This window comes from Medicago sativa, chromosome 1 (assembly GCF_051527215.1).
Source record: "Medicago sativa cultivar Bolivia chromosome 1, Bolivia_mono, whole genome shotgun sequence".
NCBI classification, from domain to species: Eukaryota; Viridiplantae; Streptophyta; class Magnoliopsida; order Fabales; family Fabaceae; genus Medicago; species Medicago sativa.
This window is the reverse complement of record NC_140749.1, coordinates 69,738,871-69,761,740: the sequence shown is the minus strand read 5'-3', so window position 1 is coordinate 69,761,740 and position 22,870 is coordinate 69,738,871. Positions and strand designations below refer to the sequence as shown.

General features: G+C 30.7%; 3 protein-coding genes across 3 annotated transcripts; 1 reads left to right on the top strand and 2 right to left on the bottom strand.

The window, feature by feature from the left end:
• Positions 1 to 4,133: 4,133 nt before the first annotated feature.
• LOC146956855 (isoflavone-7-O-methyltransferase 9-like) lies at positions 4,134 to 6,798 on the bottom strand. Its single transcript, XM_085732080.1, has 3 exons — positions 5,972 to 6,798; positions 4,366 to 4,695; positions 4,134 to 4,327 (listed from the first exon to the last, which is right to left on the bottom strand). The coding sequence occupies exons 1-2, from the start codon at positions 6,758 to 6,760 to the stop codon at positions 4,396 to 4,398; spliced, it is 1,089 nt and encodes a 362-aa protein (XP_085588206.1). The 5' UTR covers positions 6,761 to 6,798; the 3' UTR covers positions 4,134 to 4,327; positions 4,366 to 4,395.
• A 5,758-nt stretch (positions 6,799 to 12,556) lies between these two features.
• On the bottom strand, positions 12,557 to 16,122 carry LOC146956854 (isoflavone-7-O-methyltransferase 9-like). The gene is made up of 2 exons (XM_085732073.1): positions 15,314 to 16,122; positions 12,557 to 13,117 (listed from the first exon to the last, which is right to left on the bottom strand). Exons 1-2 carry the CDS (start codon positions 16,085 to 16,087, stop codon positions 12,815 to 12,817), a joined length of 1,077 nt encoding a protein of 358 aa, XP_085588199.1. The 5' UTR covers positions 16,088 to 16,122; the 3' UTR covers positions 12,557 to 12,814.
• A 3,903-nt stretch (positions 16,123 to 20,025) lies between these two features.
• On the top strand, positions 20,026 to 22,615 carry LOC146956853 (alpha/beta-Hydrolases superfamily protein). Its single transcript, XM_085731847.1, has 6 exons — positions 20,026 to 20,433; positions 21,097 to 21,208; positions 21,468 to 21,568; positions 21,653 to 21,841; positions 21,918 to 21,987; positions 22,170 to 22,615. Exons 1-6 carry the CDS (start codon positions 20,039 to 20,041, stop codon positions 22,470 to 22,472), a joined length of 1,170 nt encoding a protein of 389 aa, XP_085587973.1. The 5' UTR covers positions 20,026 to 20,038; the 3' UTR covers positions 22,473 to 22,615.
• Positions 22,616 to 22,870: the final 255 nt, after the last annotated feature.

Sequence of the window (22,870 nt, the reverse complement as noted above, 5' to 3'; positions counted from 1 at the left end):
GTGGACTGGGCTTGTGACTAACTGGACCAATGAAAAATTGACACATGGCACTGGACTAATGACTTGGACAATATGGACTAAAATGCAATTTTTTAGAATTTTAGGACTTAAAATAAAAATAAAAATAAAATGAATTAAAATTGGTAACCGGAAAATAACGTAAAGTGAAACGATTAAAATTGACAAAACGGACTAAAACGAACCAATGGCTTAAATGAGGTACTTTAAAGTAACCTCTCTCTGCCGAAATTTCGTGTGAAATGACCAAAATGCCCCTGGGGCTAAAACGACTGAAAATGACTCAGATGCAAATTTAAAAACGGATTTTTAACAGGGAATTAAAGCAAGAATTTATACAAGCAACTTAAAAGACTCAGAGACAAATTTAAGAGTTTAAACAGAGTTTTGACACATGAAAAGACTAAAATGCCCCTAGAGGCAAAACTGACTCAAAATGACTTCAAATACAATTTTTGGAATGGATTTCGACATAGAATTGAAATAAGGACTCATTCAAACTACTTGAAAGGACTCAAACAAATTTTTAAAAGACTGAAAGAAATTCTGACATAGGAAATGACTAAAATACCCTTCTATGTGAATTTTGCAAGTAATACTGAAATAAAATACAGAGAAAGATGTAATTGATTAGAGACAGTTCAAATGACTTGAAATACAAGAAAAGAAGAATTGAGTTAGTATTTTTAGGTCCAAAATTAGGGTATAACATAACCTTGTGGCCATCACCCGCTATATGATGACATGACACTAATGATGTGGCTATTCGGTGCCATGCGGCACCAAAATTTGATGTGGTGCACCTTGTCAACACGCCACATGTTATAAATTCGATGAGAAAATTTAAAATGGACTAAAACAATGAAAATCGTAAACATGGAACAAAATTGAAGAAAACAAAATCAAGAGACGAAAACCAAAATTCGTTCAAATGTTTGGGAACAAAAACCTAAAATTGTTCTGGACCGGACTCTTGGTTAAACTCACTTGGAAAGGGCCATTTACAACTTATGGTGGTGTTCACGATGTGGTTTGGATCGGTTTTGAGACAAGATGTCATCCGATCCAAAATAAAAATCACATGTGATTCACTTCGGTTTAGATGGCTATTCTAAAAAATTCCAAACCGATTCGATTTAAATATATGCGGTTTGATTTGGATCGGTTTTCAGATATCCAAAATGCAAAATATTTTTTTTATTTACTTTTTTTAAGAATATATTTTTTATTAATATTAATATTACACAAACATAGTAAAATATATTAAAAAAATTAAAATTAGAGTTTGAAAATTATCAATTATTTTTTAAGCATATGAAGTAATAATAATATAGATTAAATTAGTGAAATATATAAGATTAAAAAAGAAAAACAACATTATAATGCAATATATAATAAATAAGTATTAATATGTACTTTTGCAGTTCAGTTTAGTTTTGAGAAAGTGATCTGAACTCCAATCCTATTCTAGCGGTTTTACAAAACAACATCCAAATGCATTAAAAAAGATTCGTTTTTTTTTGAATTGGTTAACGCTTTTATTTTGGATCAGTTTGAATTTGAACACCCCTAATTATAAGGTAAGACTCAATAAAGCGCCAACCCCAACACTCTCCCTTACGTCTATATAAGGAAAGCTCCTCTTCCAAACAAGGTAAGTTCATGATTCTTTCCCTCCAAACCTCTCAACCCCCTCATTTTCCTTCAGACTTGGGCGTCAGAGCATTTGTGTAGGTACACCACCCCCCCCCCCCCCCTTAAGAATATATTTTTTATTAATATTAATATTACACAAACATAGTAAAATATATTAAAAAAAATTAAAATTAGAGTATGAAAATTATCAATTATTTTTTAAGCATATGAAGTAATAATAATATAGATTAAATTAGTGAAATATATAAGATTAAAAAAGAAAAACAACATTATAATGCAATATATAATAAATAAGTAAAATAAATAAGTATTAATATGTACTTTTGCAGTTCAGTTTAGTTTTGAGAAAGTGATCTGAACTCCAATCCTATTCTAGCGGTTTTACAAAACAACATCCAAATGCATTAAAAAAGATTCGTTTTTTTTGAATTGGTTAACGCTTTTATTTTGGATCAGTTTGAATTTGAACACCCCTAATTATAAGGTAAGACTCAATAAAGCTCCAACCCCAACACTCTCCCTTACGTCTATATAAGGAAAGCTCCTCTTCCAAACAAGGTAAGTTCATGATTCTTTCCCTCCAAACCTCTCAACCCCCTAATTTTCCTTCAGACTTGGGCGTCAGAGCATTTGTGTAGGTACACCCCCCCCCCCCCCCCCCCCCGCGCTGTTCCACCGGCTACGAGGCTTCATCCATGGTTTTCGACAAATTCTTTGCCAACGGAGCACGTTCTTCTACCAATCCGCCCACAATGTGAATTTCACTATCTTTCTCAACATAATCTAGTCCCAAACAAAACAAAAACCATTACAAATATTTGAGATACATAACTTTTAAATAATTGGATTCATTACACATATTCTTCGATGTAAACTTTCACATCATGATCATACGACTCATGTTTAAACATCAAAGAATTTAACTTTGTATTTTATAGAATAAAATACAAGGGTTAAATATGTTTTTATTTCCATTAAATATTTCAAATTTTTATTTTAGTCCTCATAAAATTTTTCTTCGACTTTTAGTCCCCCAAAAAGTTTCAATCATCACTTTCGGTCCATACTTTTAAGTCAGCTCATGTGTATCATTGAACATTTTACTTTTTCTATTTGCAATCATGTTTAGAGTATTATAAGAATCTCTCCAAAAAAATTATAATTTTTTAACAAAACAAATCAAATATAACTTTTTATGTTTTTGATGCTTGAAATTTCATATTTAATTCACGTCTTGTTAAAAAAAAATTACTATTTTTAGAAGATATTCTTACAATATTCTAATCATTCTCGCAAAAACTCATTCATTTTTTTTTCCTTTCGAAGATACATGATCAGTTGACTTAAAACACATTAATTGCTGATACATGGATTACAACACATATAATTTGTGTGGACTATAAGACAATTACGGTTTTGTTATCTACAGTGTACAAAAATTTGTATAAATTGGTTTGCTTGATTCATTTTCATTCACGGCACGAAACACCCTAATCAATGGAAATAAACTATATATAACATTGTTGCAATTTACTACAATAAAAGGAAACTCAATTTGTTCGGGATCAACGATGATGTTAGACAATGTAATTTGAAGGATCAACTAGAAACCTGAATGGTCTTCTCAACTATGGCAACACGATAAGGGTGATCAATGTTGATTAACAACGTCGGTCAATCAGCTTAGATGATCATGTTCATTTCACTAAGATGAAACTTCAAAACCACGTTAATATGAGAATTGTGTTCTTTATATTTAATCAATATAGTTCCAACGGACCAATTAGTTAGATGTTACCGTGATGATATTTGTTCATGTTATTCAAACAAGCTTGATTCGTCATAGACCATTTGAAGAAGTTACGGCGTACCTAGTTGGGCCCGAAAGAAAAAAAGCATGTCATGTTACAAGAATGCAACTAGTTTGACTCATCCATAGTTTTTTCGGTGTTTAATTTATGTTGGTTGTTTATGAACTATGTTCTTGTTGAATTTGATTTAAAAAATATTGTTCCTAACTAGAGGAATCTAGAGCTAAATCTCATTGTTATAAAACAATGTTTTTGATGGGATTGTTAAATAACAATGTTGACCTGGCTTATCTGTTGACGCTACCTAACCCAAGTAGTAATCTAGAGGTAAATTTCATTTGATCCTATATACAATAAAAATGAGGTCAAAGTAGGATTTCATTATAGAATCTAATGCCAGAATAAGCTTGGACTAACCTTTTAAGTTTTAATTATATAGCTAGCGCCACTTATCTTTTACTTTTTTTTTTGAAGGAACTTATCTTTTACTTTTATAATTAAAGATTGGTTTATTTATTATGTTGACATGTATTTGATAAATTAATTTTTCAAATACATTTTTTCCCTTAAAAAATTGTCTTTTGAAAAATTAATTCTACATGTAAAAATGATCTATGTCATGTTGCTAGTGTTGTTGGTCAATACATCTCCCACCAAATGAAACCACACTTAATTTTTCAAAACATGATAAAAAGGGGTGGTAAAATGGGTTGGAACATGCCAGATTGACCCATTTAATCCCTCTTTCTTTACATTATAAATTTTTTGTCATCATAAAAGTGTTGCCAAATACTATTGGTAACCCTAACAAAAAAACATTATTCAATTCATAACATGTAACCCTAACAAAAAAACATTATTCAATTCATAACATGTAAACTACCAAATCCATACGACCGTATCAATATGCCTAAGGATAAGCTTCAATAAGAGATCTAAAGCCAAATAATGGAAATATTTTATAGTCTTTGAACCCTGCTTCAACGAAGAGGTGCTTCCATTCTTTTCCAGTTCTCTCTTTTCCATTAATCCCCATCATGATTAAATCCAAACATAGCTTTGTTTCAGTCATATCTTTCTCATCATCCTCTTCATTTATTATTATATCCATAATAATCACTTTTCCTTTTTTGCCGTTGGTTGAAACAGACTCTTTACAAGTTTTCAGAATCTTTATGCATATTTCATCAGTCCAGTCATGTAAAATCCACTGCAAAATATACATACATACAACAACAATAAAACTGAGGGTTATATTATATATTTCTTCATGTATAAATATATATATTTATGAAATACTAAATTCCATTAGATGACCCATCAATCGAATTAATCAAGTGTTTAAAAAAAAATCAATTAATACGAAAAGTTGAGACAAGAAATAAGTTAATCTTAAATTTAGACATTTTTTACACATAAGTGATAAAATGGATTTTTTTTCCATCCTTTCCATATGCAATTGAACTAAGTAGTGAAAATGAATATAAAACATGAGTGAATACCGACTTAGACATTGAATAAATTGGTTTAATTTGTACAAAAATATACAAGGCTCATGCTCGAGTGGTCATCGGTCAAAAACTTATTTTTTTTAAGGGAGCAACAATACCCATCCTCTATACTTATAAGAAGGAAAATACGAAGGCACAATAAAAATAGTTAGTTTTTATGAAAATTTATATGTTCAATGCGTCGAAAATTTAAATATTTGACTATTTAAAAGAATACTTTTAATTTATAATTATTAAAGACGGTCCATGAGTCCTCGTGAGCTTAGCTCAGTTGGTAGAGACAATGCATAAAATATGCAAGGTTGGGGTTCGAACGCCGGCCACCACAAAAAAAAAAAAGAAAAAAAGACGGTCCATGAAACACTCGTTAGCAAGTTTTCTGCCGTAAATACAATATGCTTTTTTTAGATGCTTACTTCAAAAGCGACTTTGAGGGTCATAAAATAAGTTTCTCTCATTCTTTAAACTTGGTCTCTTCTTTTTAAAGTATATTTAGGCTCTATATTTCACATCAACATAGCTAAATTTTACAAGGTCTATTTCTGATTTTGATTTGTTCATGTGATATAAATCTTTTTTTGATGACATGACCTTTTTGAGAAATTGTTTTGCAATAATATAGATATTTAAATATGTCAAAAATTTATATAAGTGAGTATGGTTAAGTTATTGAAAATGCTAGCAAGTGATTTACCACAATATAAAATATCTTTACCATATATAAAAGGAATACATTATTTTGTGTTGACTTTTTCACTTTCAATTATAACCTTAAACAAATTTGTCTATAAGAATACTATATTTTTGTTAAAAAAAATTAGAATTTATATTATATTTTCTCTATTGTTAGTGTCATTAAAAAAAAAACATAATTTGTTACAATATAAAAGTGCAAGATATTTATACCTATAATTTTAATCAAAATCAAAAATAATTTTAATCAAGATCAAAATTTCATAAAAATTTTATTTGTACCTTTAGCATAATTGCATCAGCTTCAGGGATAGATTTGAACATGTCCCCACCAACATAGCTTAAATTATCACATCCTGATGTTAGGTTTGCTACAACCTGTGGAAGATCATAAACAACACATTTCAACTTAGGAAAAGCCTCACATATAATTCTAGCTGTGGTTCCAGTTCCACCACCAACATCCACAATAGTATCAATCCCTTCAAACACCTCCCTACAATTTTTCAAAGCCAAATTCACCATTTGAGAATCACTAGCCATAGCCTGATTAAATAGACTCAAATATTCAGGTTTTCCCTCAAGAAATTCCCACACAGTTGATCCTAAAGCTGCCTCATATAAAGTTGGAATTTCTCCACAAATCCAATCACCCAATTGATGAAATTTACCCATCAAAATTGGATCAGTAGACATAAGAACCATTGGTGTTAAACAATGGTCTTTGCAACATGATTTTGAAAGGAGTTTTGATGCTGGAGTCAAAGCATATGCTTTATCATCATCATCATCATCATTTTCTCCTTTCTCTTGGATTACAAAGATTCCATTATGTGCTAGAAAACGCATGAGTCTTTCCACAAGAGTTGCTTTAGATAGTGGAACTTGTAGAGTTGAAACTAAGTCAGAGAGAGTAATAGGTTTTCCATGGTTGTAAATTATGTCTGGAATGTTTAGTTGAATAGCCCATTTAAGAGCCATGGATTTTAGAAAACCAAACATGTGCATGTATAAGAGAGATTGGCCTTCAAAGAGTTCAGTTGCTTCTAACTGGTTATTTGTTGAAGACATAATACACAATTGATATTTAGTTATGTTTAAATTGGTTTGATTTGGTTTGTTTGTATGGGTTGCATTTGCTTTGCTTTATAGTATTTTTCCACTAGCATATTTTAAGGATGATGATGCAGGCTCTTTGACTTTTCTTTCCATAATATACTAGGTTTTATGATATGTTGAAAAATTCAAGAGTTTTTGGTTCAATTATTTTTTAAAACTAATATATTGATTACTGTTGACTGCTGTAAATTTATAAAGAGTTACTTGTAAATTTGGTACTTTGAAACAATTATTTATAAGAAAATATCACTCCATTGTTTATAAATATTATGCTAATTTATATTTTCTATATTTTTTCTAAAAAAATATTCAACATATCACTATTATTAGTAACCAGAGAAAAGGCGGGCTGTCTGCATTTCTTATTGCGCTAACGTGTGAAGATTATCAACAATATTTTAAAGAAATTTTGAATGTAAATTACAAACGATATTTTATATAAATTTTTTGGTATAGATTAAAATTATAAGTATATATATATATATATATATATATATATATATATATATCTGTGACTTTCAAATGTAATAAACTCAACAAACCATATTTATCTTTTTTAATGACCACAATAATATAACAATTATAACTAAAATTCTTATCTTTTTAATAACACCCACGATATAAAATTATTATAGAAAAAATTTGTTTAAGATGGAGGGAGTATTAAATAGTTTCTATTAAATAACAACTTATTTAACCTATTGATTCAAAGATCAATTGTACCAAAACACACACAATATATTAAATAACAACTTACACTACAAGAAAATATGTGATTTGCTACGCCCATTTTCGTAGCTAATTCAAAGATCAATTGTACGTGTCAAAAACACACAATATATTCTATGTTTATGTTCAAATTTGTAGTCAAGTTAAAGGGAATAAACTACTACGTTGTACGAATAACACTTAGATGAGATGACATAAATACATTGTCTCTTTTTGTTTAACTAAGATTTCAACTTTGAATCTGAGTTTAAACATGTAGCAACGTTAAAAACTCTTTTAAAGAGTTTGTCACCTATTTATTTCCACAAAGCTCACAGGATTAGTCACCGACATTACGCGGAAAATATACCAATTTAAAAAACTGCTCACATTGCCTTGTATGTGCAAGATTACTAATCTAGAAAGTTTAACTAGAGTTAGGACAAAATGATGAAATCAATCGCTTGTGCGTTCGTTTTACAAGTTATTTGCTGTTTCTTCCGATCAAAACACAAAACACTAGGAAATATATATTTTTATCTCTCTTTAACATTAAATATTTTCTAGTTGCTGAGTTTCTTATTATCAACTTGGTTTTATTAAGAGGGCGGCATGAAACGAGATAGACGATTTTAACTTTCACCTTAAACAAAGGTTTTTTTATTTTATTTTAAAGAAACCTTAAACAAAGGTTTTTATTTCTTGACTTTTTAACTACAGTGATGTTTCTTAAAAAAAAAAACTACAATGATGTTTTAAGGGTTCAAGCAATTTGCGCAAGAGATATGGTATTTAGAAATCAGACACACAAAAATCTTGCACCAAATATCCTATAAAATACAATTTGAATATGTAATGTTAAAACCCGTGAAAAAGAAAGAAAAATTATAAGTCGAAAACCATATATACATACAAAATATTGATGTTGGATGTCTCCTCTCAAACATGATCCCAAATGCCCTTAAACCAAATTGGTCAATGAGTTGAACAGTGAATAAACATTAGTCATAGTTAGCAATTTGAGTGTTTTGATCACATCTTTATCTCACTTCAAGGGTTTAAAATAGTTAAACCGACACAAATTAATTAATTTTTTTTTTTTTGAGCAAATTAATATTTTTTTTTAATCGATAGACGAATTAAACTATGATATTTTTAGCGGTTAAACTATGATTTATGGAACAAATTAAATTATCTCTAATTCGAGGATCGACATCATTCGATTTTTATAACATCCTCTAACGGTTCAGATATTTTTGAGTAAGTTTAAGAATATCTTTATCTATAAATTCAAATAGTTTAGATATTTGAGGTCTCCTTCAAAAAAAAAAAAAGATATTTGAGGTCGAACGCAATATTTTTTTTAAAGCTACATGACAATGATTTCGTCAATAAGTAATGATGTACATTAAAAATTATAAATTCGTTAGTGGGCCTGTTTGGTTCAGCTTCTGCCCAGCCAAAAGCAATTCTCTACAGTGCCAAAAGCAATTCTAGCCAAAAACAACGTGTTTGGTTTGACTTTTCAGAATTGCTTTTATCCTCCAAAAGCAATTCTCCATGAAGCTACAAATCCTAGCTTCTAGCTTTTCTAGAATCAATTATAAACAGTAAATATTATATTTTATTATTACAACCTATTATTTTCCTTTATTGTCCTTTATCAATTCTCCTTCTTTATCAATTCTCCTTTAGCTATGTCTATTTTAGTAATTATACATTCAAAAGCAATTCTACATAATTGTATCCAAACATAAATCAGTTTGTTTAATCAATTCTACATAATTGTATCCAAACATAAATCAATTCTCTCATAATCAATTCTGTCAGAATCAATTCTATCAGAATCAATTCTGTCCGAATCAATTATATTCAAAGCTGAACCAAACACACACAAAATGTGTAAGGATTCAACAATTTTTTTTTCTGTTTGTACAAACAACATTTGTTATTTTATTCCTGTAAAGAGTTTCATTTATCAAAATATATCCTTTTTTTTTTTTTACAAAATCAAAATATATCTTTATGAATTATCGATTTATTGAATAGTTACGTGGGGGATGACAATCTCCTACATGAAACTCTATTGTTAGAAGTATTGAGCTCTTTAAAGAAGAGTTTCAATTCAATTTGGGGAATGACAATTCTAATTTTTGGTAGAGCTTGGGTAGATAAGGAACCTCTATGTAGTCATGTGCCTTACTTTTACTACCTCGATATGAATGGGAGTATCAAGGACCTCGTTGATAGGAATGATTGGCAACTTTCTCATCTATATTCCATACTTCCAACCAGTATTATTAATAAGATTAATTTGACTCATCCTTTTCTTGTGCATGACATTCCTAATGTGTGGATCTGGCATATGTTTTGTTTGACAAGGCTATTGGTGGTTAATGGGAGCCCATACTTCGTTGTTTGCGGAAGAAAGTTGGAATTGGATTTGACGATTATGGGTTCCTTTAAATATTTACTTTTGCTATTGACAGTTGTGCCACAATTTTGTTCCTTTCAGGTCCGTTTTATTGTCCCATAATCTTTATGTATTCTAACTTATGCCCTCTTTGGAATGAAGATAGTGAATATATGGTATACGCTTTATTTTCCTCTCCGTGTGCCAAGGACGTGTGATCCTTTTGCCTCCACCGGCCGGTCAATCCTCCAGATCAAGATATTTTGCCTACTTCGATGAAAGAATTCACTTCAAATATTGGCTCCATTGGACACATTATCATGTGGAAGATTTAGTGTTCTCTCAACAAATGTATCTTTGAGGATATCAAGCATTATGTCCAAGAAATTAACACTCAAGTGTTATCTCTTTTGCATCATGTCTTGAAAGTTTTTATTTATCCTACCTCTCACATTGTTCAGTAGCCTGCTCGTATTGTCACCCGGCTAAGATCTAGTATGAATTCGGTTTCTATTAATATTGATGGTAATGTGTTCTTCGATTTTAACTTGGGGATTTTGATGGTCTTATCCATGATCATACATGTTCTTTTTTGCATGGTTTCTTCGGAAAAATTAGTAGACCTTTGGTTCTTCATGTTGCGATTTTGGATTTATACCACGATTTAAAGTTGTGTTGGGATACTGCTTCAAGCAAGTGATGTGTCTCTCTGATTCAACTATGCTGTTGTTGACGTCATTCAAAAGGATTTAAATGTGCATCACAAGTATACTTGATTGATTTCATTCAGTTGATCCTTCAGATCTTTTAATGTGACATCGTCCCAAACCTTGAACAAATAAGAGTTTCCATTGTTGAAGCATACTTGAGCGTTGAACAAATTGTCTATTTTTTCAGATCTACACCATAAGAAATTAAACAATTAATGAAAAACTCATTCAAACATTTCATCAAACACTTGGAGTGCAAATTATACATAAACCCTATAACTAAAAACTACAACATAAACATGCACACATCTAAACATTTAAGCAACATAACCCATTTACATGTAAACATTGCATCATTACTTGCAAAAAAGAAAAAAAATCAAATTTAAACAAACACTAAAACTATAAAATTTCTAATTTAAGAGGAAGAATGTAGCATATAAACATAAAATGTTAATGGTATTTGATTATGAAAACTTACTTGTTGTTGGAGTGTTGGTTGATTTGAACTATAAGAAATTGGGGATTTGGATGATTTGAAAGAGTTTTTAGTGATTTTAGATGTGAAATGAGGAAGAATGAGGAAATGAGGTACTATATGACCTTTAAATACACGCCACGTGACTTAACTCATGTTGGATGTACTGGACGTGACTTAAGTCACGTAGGTTGTATTCCAACGTACTTAAGTCACGTAGATTATACACCAACATGAGTTAAGTCAAATAGGGACATTTTGGGAAGTTCGGGTGGAAGTGAGTAATTCATGCTGGGAGAAGAGCAATTTTCTTAATTTATTTCTTGTGCAAGGGTGAATATTCCATAAAGTATTTTGTTTCTTCTGTCTCTTCAGATTTTGCAAAGTCCTATCACCCTCCTCTGCTCTTGTCAATCGCTTTGGTTGATAATTAAATGACTAACCTTGATTAGTTCAAAATCAAAGCAATAATCCTGATATAAAAATTCGTTGCTAACTTTGAGTGATGTCATAATCTATCTCTTTTCTCCTTCTTAAATCCCAGTCGTCACCATTTTTCTTCTTCTAGATATATCGAATGAGTGATTTAAAATCAACTTTGACCCAAAATCACCTCATTCAAATGGTTTTTCTTTCTTTCTTTCTTTTAGTTAAATAAGTGACTTCTACATATTTTCAAATTTATTTCGTTTGTTTTTGTGATTTCGTCGTCTTTGCACGACTTTGTTTGTTTTGATTTCCCATCTTTGTGCGATGTGTTTTTTATTTCTCGTCTTAGTGCATTGTTTATTTGATTCAGGTTAAAAGAAGAGCTTTGAGCAATGCATGTTTAATCAATGATTTTGACATCGTCAACGTTGCAAGTATGGAAACATGAGTATTTCGAAGACTTGAATATAATCATATTTGTAGACATAAGTACTCTATTGTTTTATGCTATTAACATAGATGTTGTGACCGTTTCAAAAAACATAGATGTTGTGAATTTGTTTGCATGTTCATTCTTTTTGTTTTTAGCGACTTTAAATTTGTATTATATCAATATACTTTATCAATTTGAACGAATGAATATCGTTTATTTTTATAAAAAAAACATTGATTGGTTTAAAATCAAACAATAATATTGATAGAAAAATCGTTGTTAAATAAATGGCTTTCATTTTTTTTAAAAATTATATGATAATTTCATGGGCATGATTTTACCTCTAATTTCCCTATATGCCATGATATTGTTATAAATTTACGTGTCTCTAACCAATAATTTATTCCTTTTATCATGAGCCCTTTAGACAATCATGATCATGTAATCTATATATAATATAACTATGATGTGCACCAATTGCATGTAATATTTAGGTTGATGTGTAAATTTTTTTACGAGGTGGATTATAATTTAATGCTCTTTAGAAATGTGAAGTTGTCAAATATACTTGAGAATTTGTGTAACACATTTGTTTATTATATAGATATGGATAACATGTAAACTCATATGATTTGGATTTAGTGCAATTTGAATACATGCAGTCAATACATCTTAACTCTCTAATCTTGATCAAACGACTTAGATTTTAAGTTGAATTTCAATTGTTTTTAAATCTCAATTTCAAACTTAAAATCTGAACTTTTCAACCAAGATCAGACTGTTAAGACGTGCGAACGCAGTAGTCCATCACTTATTTATCATCATATCAGGACATCTAAGGATAGACTTCAATAAGAGATTCATAGGCAAATAATGGAAATATTTTATAGTCTTTGAACCCTGCTTCAACGAAGAGCTGCATCCATTCTTTTTCAGTTCTCTCTTTTCCACCATCAAAATATGCCATCATACTTATATCCATGCACAGATTTGATTGAGTAATATCTTTCTCATCCTTTTCATTTATTATTATATCTATAATAACCACTTTTCCTTTTCTGCCCTTGCTTGAAACAGAATCCTTACAAGTTTTCAGAATCTTTATGCAATTTTCATCACTCCAATCATGTAAAATTGACTGCAATAATAATAAAATTGAGGGTCATACAACAATAATAAAACGGAGGGTCATATTATATGGTATGTGTTCATTTTTTTTTGATGGAGTATAATATGTCTTCATGTATATACATGTTATGAAATATTGAATTAAATTCCTCGACAATCAAACTAATCAACATTGTTTAAAAAAATGAACTAGTGTGAAAGGTTGAGACAAAATAACTGTCAAATTTAGACGTTTTTTTAGCTCATAAGTGATAAAATTAAAGATGGACATTTTAATTTTCGCATGTAATTCAACTTAGTAGTGCAAATGAATATATACATGCGCCAAGTTGGACCGACTTAGACATAAAATCATGAACATTGGAGTTTAATAATGGTAGTGCTAACTTGTGCTCTTAGGGCACATGTTAAAATTTTGTGCATTTAATTGATTAAAAAGTTAAAGATTAAATGCAATGCACGCATTCCAATAAATTATTTCTATATTTGAATCATTAACTTGTGTCTTAAGGAGACACAATTTAGCATTTCCCTTAATAATATATTGGAGGTCAAATTTTCTTTTTGGTCAAAGTCAGATAATAAAAATCATCAATATATAGGATACTCCCTCCGGTCATTATTATAAGCAAATTTTGACTTTTTAGATTCATTCAATAAATGATGTATGTGTTCTATATGTAGACCACATACATCATTTATTGAATGAATCTAAAAAGTAGAAATTTGCTTATAATAGTGACCGGATGTAGTAAGTCTGAACTTTTCTTCTTTGTCAAAGTCAAATAATAAATATTGCAGTTTAATAATATATTGGAGGTCAATTTCTTCGGATTTGAGCGAATGAAGTGTTTGCTATCAAAATGTAAGACCCTTTTGTTAAAATTACAGGAATTAAGAAAATTGATATTTGTATTAAAGTTGTTTGTAATCACTACTATTATTTTTACAATTTTATCTTTTAAGAGAGAATGTTAGTTTATGTTTTCAACGAACTATTTATTGTTGATTGAAGAAAAACATGTATAATAAATAAATGTATGTAGGTAAGGAAATAATTAATGTAACTGGAAATAACAAAAGTGTCCTATGAAAATAGATAATTTTTTTCCTCAAAAGAGTCTTATAATTAGGGCCGGAGGTAGTAGATAACATGTAAACTGATATGTAAAACAAGAAAAATAAAAGAAAAAGTGGAAGACTCATTGAAACTGCTGATGAGAGGTGAATCTAGCATTGGTTGAAGTTATAGTTGAAGCCTTAACTTTGATTAAAGGAGTTGGAAGAAAATTAATTTTCTCTTAGCTTTTGATTAATGTGAATTTGAAAATTTTTATAGTGACTTAAAGTAATTAAAAAGATATGCACAATATTTTGAAAATTGACAATTGCTTTTTACGAGAGAGTGTGCAAAAAAAAAGGAATTCGTTGGAGAAAAAGATAATAACCGACAATTGTTTGTTACGAGAGAAAGATAACATATTAAATTTTTTGTAAAGATAAAGTGTGTGCAAATAAAATAAGAATTTATTGGTGGATTAAAATAAGGGTATAATATGAATAAAATGTGCAAAAATACACATCGTTGATCCAATATACACTTAAAAAGGAACAGGGGGAGTATTATATGCATTTATTATTTTTTCTTAAACATACCCCTAATTAATACTACTAACTTATCTTGAAATATGAAAAATCAAATTTAATACACATACATACAAAGGATAATTTAGGACTACTCACACATAAAATAGACACATTAATTATACTAACAATTTTTTTAAAAAAAATGTGAAAAAGACAAAGAGACTTTTATATAGGAATAAAAGGGAGTACTAAAACACTCTTATTAATTATAGTTATTGAAATAGTTAAGTTAGATGAAATTGAATAAATAAGGTATAATGATAAGAAAATAAATAAATTCTGTATTGACATTCTAAATGACAATCATTTTAAAACAAACAAAAAAAATACTATAAAAACAAGGGAAATGCTAATTTGTGCCCTTAAGACACAAGTTTAGAAGCTAAACATAAAAACTTATTTTTGAAAATTGTGCATTCAATATCTTAAAAAGTTGAAAACTTATTTTTTCAATACAACAATTATATTTTAATTCTTTTTTTAAATCCTTAACTAAGGACACAAGTTAACATAACCTTAAAAACAATTATTTTGAGACGTATAGAGCATGCATGTCTACCTTTAGCATAATTGCATCAGCTTCTGGGATAGAGTTGAACATGTCCCCACCAACATAACTCACATTTTGACTTTCACATGACAAGTTTGCAACAACATGTGGAAGGTCAAAAACAACACATTTGACCTTAGGAAAAGCCTCACATATAATTTTTGCTGTTGTTCCATTTCCACCACCAACATCCACAATAGAATCAATCCCTACCTCACTACAATTTTTCAAAGCCAAGCTTACCATTTGAGAATTACTTGCCATGGCCTCATTGAAGAGACTACTATATGCAGGTTTTTCCTCCAAAAATTCCCACAAAGTTGTTCCTAAGGCTGCCTCAGATAAATTTGGAACTTCCCCACGAATCAAATCACCCAATTGATGAAATAAACTCATAAAAATTGGATCAGTACACATAAGAACCATTGGTGTTAAACAATGGTCTTTGCTGCAAGATTTTGAAAGGAGCTTTGATGCAGGAGTCAAAGCATATGTTTGATCATGATCATCTTCTCCTTTCCCATGGATTGCAAAGACTCCAATGTGTGCTAGAAATCGCATGAGTCTCATGACAAGACTAGACTTAGCTAGTGGAACTTTTAGTGTTGAAACTAAGTCAGGGAGAGTAATAGGTTTTCCATGGTTATATATTATTTCTGGAATGTTTAGTTGAACAGCACATTTGAGAGACATGGGTGTTAGAGAGGCATACATGTGTGTGTATAAGAGAGATTGACCTTGAAAGAGTTCAAGTGCTTCTAATTGGTCCTTTGTTGATACCATAGTCCTAGAATTGATATGCCTTATTTTTAAACTAGGGTTTGATTTGATTTGTTTCCATGAGTTGCATATAGTTTGTCTTATTTATAGTATTTTTACACCAGCATATTCTAAGGATGACGCATGGCTCATTGTAGTTTTTTTGACAGGATCCCATACATTGTAGTGTATAATCAGAAGACATCTAAGTTAAGTTGACTTCTTCAAAAAAAATTAAAAACTAGGTTACGTTGACAAAATAAAAGAGTTTGGTACAAACTAAAAAGGTTTACGTTGACAAACTAAAAAAACATTGTCAACAAAAAACATTGTTTTTGGTTTGGTATTAAATTTTTGGTGGAAGCTTACGACTTTTTTTTTTTTTGACAAAAATAAACGATATTCAGTCATTCAAATTGATAGAGTACATTGATACAATATAAATCCAAATTCGCTAAAAACAAAAATAATGAATTTGTGAACAAACTCACAGCATCCATGTTAATAGCATAAAACGAAAAAGTACATATGCCTACAAATATGACTATATTCAAGTCACCGGAATACTCATGTCTCCGGATCTGCAACGTTGACGACGCCAAAGTCACTGCCATTGATCGGATCTACACTTGCTCAAAGCTAATCTTTCAACCTAAATCAAATAAACACCGCACTAAGACGGGAAATAAAAAACACATCGCACAAAGACGGGAAATCAAAACAAACAGAGTCGTACAGAGACGACGAAATCACAAAAACAAACGAGAAAATATGTTAAATCACTTATTCAATTATGATAGAAGGAAAAACAACTCGAAGGAGTGATTTTTGGGTCAAAATTGACCATAAATCACCCCTCTGTGACAAGAAGAAGAAGAAAGGGGTGACGACTAAAGTTTGAGAAGGAGAGAAGAGAGAGAAAACTAGAGTTTGAAGCTTACGATTTTCGTTTATTTGTTAAAGAATAAAGTCTTTTCGGATGTCTTTTATTTTGTATTAGTATTTTATTTGCAATTATCATACAAGTACATAAAATCTACAACGAAGGTGGAACGATAGTTTAAAGAATTTTGCATATCAAAGAAATAATTATTTTATAAAATTATTAGATGAAGGTGGCAAAAAGATTGGTACCCGAATTCATAAGAGCATAAAATTTGCAATGCGGGTGGAGCGATAGTTTAACATATAAAATAAACAAATAGTCAATTTGTATTCAAGGTGGAACAAAGTATGTATAAACATTTAAAAACAAATGAAATCAACAACGAGGTGGGAAGATAATTTAACGAACTTTATATATATTTTTCATATATTTACCGCAATGTTACGATCGATCATTGCAAATGCACGAGTCTTTAATTAATTTAAATTATATACATTTCTGAGCTGTCAACTCAGTAATTTTTTTTAAAAAAAAAATCAATAAATTCCTTCAGAAAAAAAAACTCGATAAATAATAAGTTTAATACATATCGGTATTATAAAGTATGTTGATAGATTGTGAACTATTTCAATTGATTAAGTTGTGATTAAATAGAAGAGCAGAAAACATATTACTATACATAATTGAAATGACCATCAATCTAAAATAAGTAAAAATGAAAAAATCCCTCACCATAACACCAAATTGTAAAATCATTTCGGTAACGTGTTTTGGAAATTAACTAGGTCTAGAATACACCAAAAAAAAAGTTCATAAACTAACAATTTTTCGCAATACATTTATTACTGTGAAACCATTGTTATGCACTACATTTCCTTCTTTAAGCCGACACTGTTGACAATAGTCCAGAAGTTCTGATTAAAAACAACCAAATCATTTTTTCAAAGAAAAAAAATCAGAAGATTTACCTACCTATAAAAAACACGAACTAAAATACTAAATTGATGACCATCAATAAAATCAACGAATCTGACATGAAAAATCAGCTATAAACGTAGCAAAATTCATGCAATTAATAAAGCCACGGGATACTTTAGGCTTGCTTCTAAAACAGCTAGAAGTTGCTTGAAATTTAAAGCCACGGGATACTTTAGCTGCCATTTTAATGAAATAAGAATCTCAGTCTCTAACAATTAATTATTGACAGGAAACTGTGAAAGAATGGTGAACCTGCAAAAGAGAAGAAATGTTAGCGACAACAACAAAGCTTTAAATAGAATTTTAAAAGTAATCAAATTAATTATTGAGAGGAATTTGTTGTGTGTAAGTGTGAGTTATATGTCCCACTTCGGATAGAAAAGTACAGATTGAACATTTTATAAGTGAAAAGACTCATAAACTCATTGTCTTAAAGTAATTTGGGTAAGAGTGTATGTCTTTATCACTTATATGGTTGCTCTAGCCTAGATGTGGGTGGTCCCTCATGCTCTCCTCGTGACCCAACATAATTATCTTATTTTCCTTTATTTCTTGTCTCTAACAATAGTAAATATCCCTCCTCTACCAATTATTTTTCCTTTGGTGCGGCTAGCAATGGAGCAAAAGAAGAATAAACAGCATGTATCTCTTAAAAACGTGAGAGCCGGGTAAAGTTGATTTTTATTTCCTTAAAAATTGAACAAAAATGGTAGTGGAGGTTTATGGATACCATTGATAATATGAGAATAGAAAACATATGGTTGTTGACATACACACACATATATATATATAGTGAGATAGGAGCGAGAATAAAGTGGTTTATGGGTAAAGCGATTCAAAGATGTATGCAAATCATTTCTAATGTTTCTTGCATGTTGAAACCACAATATTGAACAATGTTAAGGAAAAATTTATGAGGGCATGAACAAATAAAGTCTTGCATCTAGGATGCAGAACCACCAACATTGTTGAATCGGCTCATGGAAAGTTGAAAAAATATTTGAGGAGTAGGGTGGGAGATTTGGCATCATGTTGGCTACGTCGACAAACAAATATGGCTGAATTTGCGGTTGTCATAAAAAGATCAAGTGCAATAAGTAATCCAATGTTGAAGTTGGTTTGTGAAAGGAGTGATGATCACAAAAAACTGGATTTTTTTTTGATGCATGAAGCAACAAGATCAAGAAAATGTGGCTGTTTGTTCAAGGTGCGTGGATATGTTAGTAAGGAATTAAATGCTTGGAAGTTTGCTATTCTTAATGATTGATCATCTTTATCTTTCCATGTGTCTTGGCTTAAAAAGAATTGAGTCGTGTCCACTTTGTTGTCACCATGTTCAGACACCCGAAATTAACATGCAAAGCCTCAACGTTCACGGAAGCTTCAACTTTAATGGAAGCTTCATCCGTATTTGGTTTCACATCAACCGATACTTCAACCTTAGGCGGTTTGATATGGACGGAATAATCAACAAAACTAGGTTTTGTCTCAATCGGATCATCATCCGCATTTGCAACCATAACGATAAATAATCAACATATAATTGCAAATACATTTAATTAATATCTATCTAATATAAAAAATAATTAGAACGAAAAAAAAGACAATGATCAAATTTTGAAAATTTGAAGGCCACAACGGTAGTTAACTACAACTGAATTCTAATCTCAGCGGTAGTTAACCATCGTTGCCCTGCACGTCAGAAAACTAAAAAAAAATTGTAGAAAAATCAACAAATGTAAACGTGTTAAGAGATGCATTACTTATTTCTTACGTCAAATGTGTAGAGAAACTTTCTAGCAATCCTTCTCCAATGATTTGAAACCAAAATTTGGGGAAAAAAATTACTTTTAAGTATTATTTTTTTGAGGTATGGTGATGGAAGATGATGAATGAATAAGAGGTAGAGTGTGGGTCTATACTGGTTTTGGGAAATATCGCAATTGTAGTTAACTACCGTTGGAATTTATCGTAATAGTAGTTAACTACGTACCGTCGGGGGTATTTACGTATTTTCCAAGTGTTTTTAAGAAAAAACACATGTTAGAAAAGCAAATTTCTAGGAGTTATTACTAAACAGGGAAGACAAGACACAGACATCGTAGAAAGAAATGGAAGTGACGAGTGCTGTTCATTCACTTGGGTTTCTCAAACAACTTGAAAGGTTCAACAGCATCAATGGATCCTTGTTCCTATCCACAAAAACCACTACACCAAAGAACACTCTTCTTCATTGTTATCTTCATCCAAACCACTTAAGCATCCAAAACAATGGTGGTAGAAACAGTAAAAGTGTGATCATCAACTCAACTTCTTCTTCTGCTGCTTCCATAGAAACTTCAGGATCATTATCTGAAGTTGAAAAGATAAAGCAGAAATGTCTTAAGTGGAAGTGGAAAGGTGAATATTCCATAAATTATTTTGTTTCTTCAGATTCTGCAAAGTCCAATAACCCTCCTCTGTTACTTGTCCATGGCTTTGGTGCTTCCATTCCTCACTGGCGTAGGTATGTTTGCCACTGTCAATAACTCATATTTTTTTCCACAATTCTCATCCACTCATTTTTTTTGCTAAAAGATATCATTATCCTTGTTTGTCACTTTATATTCTTTTGTATAGTGTTATGTTGCTATCACATGAAAATTATGAAAAAATAATGTGCATTTTAGTGCCTAAGCGGAAGTTAATTATACTAGGAAATGAATTAGTGCCTAAGTGGTGCATAATCACGTCCATGTATTCAGAAATAATGTATTTTAAGAAACAATTAAAACATTGTTTTGACAAATTCTATAGTTTCTGAAAATGATAATTTTGTTTAAAAAATTGTAAAAGAAACTGATGAGGAATATACAAAATCTATATTCTCTTATGTTATTAGTTGAAGTGAAAATCAAAACAGAAAACTTCAAATTGAGAGTAAAAGAATATAGATCCAATATTATCAACAAGGCTGTTATTTTAACTACATGGCCTTTATGATTGAGAAATAGAGTGAAAAAACATGTCCTTTCTTCTCAATCATGTACGTCCATGTAGTTAAAACAAGGTTGACATATGCAACCGATGCCTCTAAAATGTCACAATTTTATACTCTGACAAATTAGTCACTGAGTTCAACTATTTTTCTCAAAATTGGGTTGTAAAGGCATCATCATTTATCTGACAGGAATATCAAGACACTGTCTGAGAATTATACGGTTTATGCTATTGATCTTCTTGGTTTTGGAGCATCAGATAAGCCTCCAGGCTTTTCGTATACCATGGAAACATGGGCTGAGGTATTTGTCTAAGGACCTTTTAGTTCGACATCATTAAAATCTTAGTTCCAATTTGCAGTCCAAACTACAATTGCAGCCGCAATATAACTATTTTAGAGATTTCTGCAACTGCATTGTAACTGTAATTGCGGCCACATTTGCCTAAATATCAAGGTTTGCATCACAACTGCAACTAAGACCGCAACTGCGATTAAGAACTGTGATTTACACTCTAGCATAACAAATTTAACTTATACGGTATAATATTCAATACAAACAGTTGATCTTGGATTTCTTGGATGAAGTTGTTCAGAAGCCAACAGTACTAATAGGAAACTCTGTTGGAAGTCTTGCTTGTCTCATTGCTGCTGCTTCAGGCATGTATGTTTGTTACAATCTACTTGTAGCTGAAGATGTAATCTTAAATATCTGAAACTTCTTATTTTTGTTCTTCTTATAATGTAGTATTCGACCAGATTCAAGTGAAACTCTAGTTAGAGGAATTGTGCTATTAAATTGTTCTGGTGGCATGAACAACAAAGCAATTGTTGATGATTGGAGAATCAAGTTACTCCTTCCCTTGCTTTGGCTGATTGATTTTTTATTGAACCAAAAGGGAATTGCTTCTGCAATTTTTGAGCGTGTTAAACAAAGGTAATCTCTTTAGATTAGGCCATAATTTCCCTAAATTTTTTGATAGGAAACATAAAACTGTATCGATTAAATGCAGAGAGAATTTGAGGAACATCTTGAGTTCAGTGTATGGAAATAAGGAGGCTGTGGATGATGAACTCGTGGAGGTAAATTAAGGCTATGATTGCTGTTTATTACTCTCTTCGTTCCTTTTTAACCGTTGGTTTTGTAGACAAAAATTGTTATTTATTTGTCGTTTTCAAAGTTCAATGGAATCACCGGAAGGAGTATTAATTTTTTTCTTCTTAAACAACATTTACTTATAAGAATTCATATTTTGGTTCCTCAGATCATTAGGGAACCGGCGAATGCTGAAGGAGCCTTAGATGCATTTGTATCAATTGTAACAGGGCCGCCGGGGCCTAATCCGGTGCAATTGGTGCCAAAAATATCATTGCCTATTTTACTTTTATGGGGAGATGAAGATCCCTTTACTCCAATTGATGGACCTGTTGGAAAGTACTTTTCTTCATTGCCTTCTCAACAAGAAAATGTTCAACTGTTCATGCTTGAAGGGGTTGGACATTGTCCCCATGATGACAGGCCTGAATTAGTCCATGAAAAATTGCTTCCATGGTTGGCAACTCTTTAAAATTCATAGGAACACACACATGCAGTACTATACAAACCTTTTATAGTTTGTAATTGGTGACTCAAACCTCATGAAAAACTGTCACATATATTCCACATGTATAGATTATGTTGATTATAAATTGTATGCATTCATTTACACCACCATGTCTATTGGAAGGAAGAAAGGTTACGTTCAGAGTTCTTGGGAAAACATGGTGAGAGAACTTACATTTAAAACATTTTATATTAAATCCCAAATACGTTGTATCAAGAAGCCTATAAATTAAATGTAAAAGAAAAAGCCTATAAACAAAAATGTTAAAAAAAGGCCTATAAAGGATGACAAATTCTACATTGGATTGATAGATTGTCCACAATGTTTGTCCGAAATTCTATGCTTGCAGTCCTCTTTGTTCT

Coding starts and splice junctions, on each gene's coding strand:
- LOC146956853 (XM_085731847.1), top strand. CDS start 20,039: ATGGAAGTGACGAGTGCTGTTCATTCACTTGGGTTTCTCAAACAACTT. Junction 20,434..21,096: donor TCCATTCCTCACTGGCGTAG/GTATGTTTGCCA, acceptor TTTATCTGACAG/GAATATCAAGACACTGTCTG. Junction 21,842..21,917: donor TTTGAGCGTGTTAAACAAAG/GTAATCTCTTTA, acceptor GATTAAATGCAG/AGAGAATTTGAGGAACATCT.
- LOC146956855 (XM_085732080.1), bottom strand. CDS start 6,760: ATGTCTTCAACAAATAACCAGTTAGAAGCAACTGAACTCTTTGAAGGC. Junction 4,696..5,971: donor CTGATGCAATTATGCTAAAG/GTACAAATAAAA, acceptor TATATTTTGCAG/TGGATTTTACATGACTGGAC.
- LOC146956854 (XM_085732073.1), bottom strand. CDS start 16,087: ATGGTATCAACAAAGGACCAATTAGAAGCACTTGAACTCTTTCAAGGT. Junction 13,118..15,313: donor CTGATGCAATTATGCTAAAG/GTAGACATGCAT, acceptor TTATTATTGCAG/TCAATTTTACATGATTGGAG.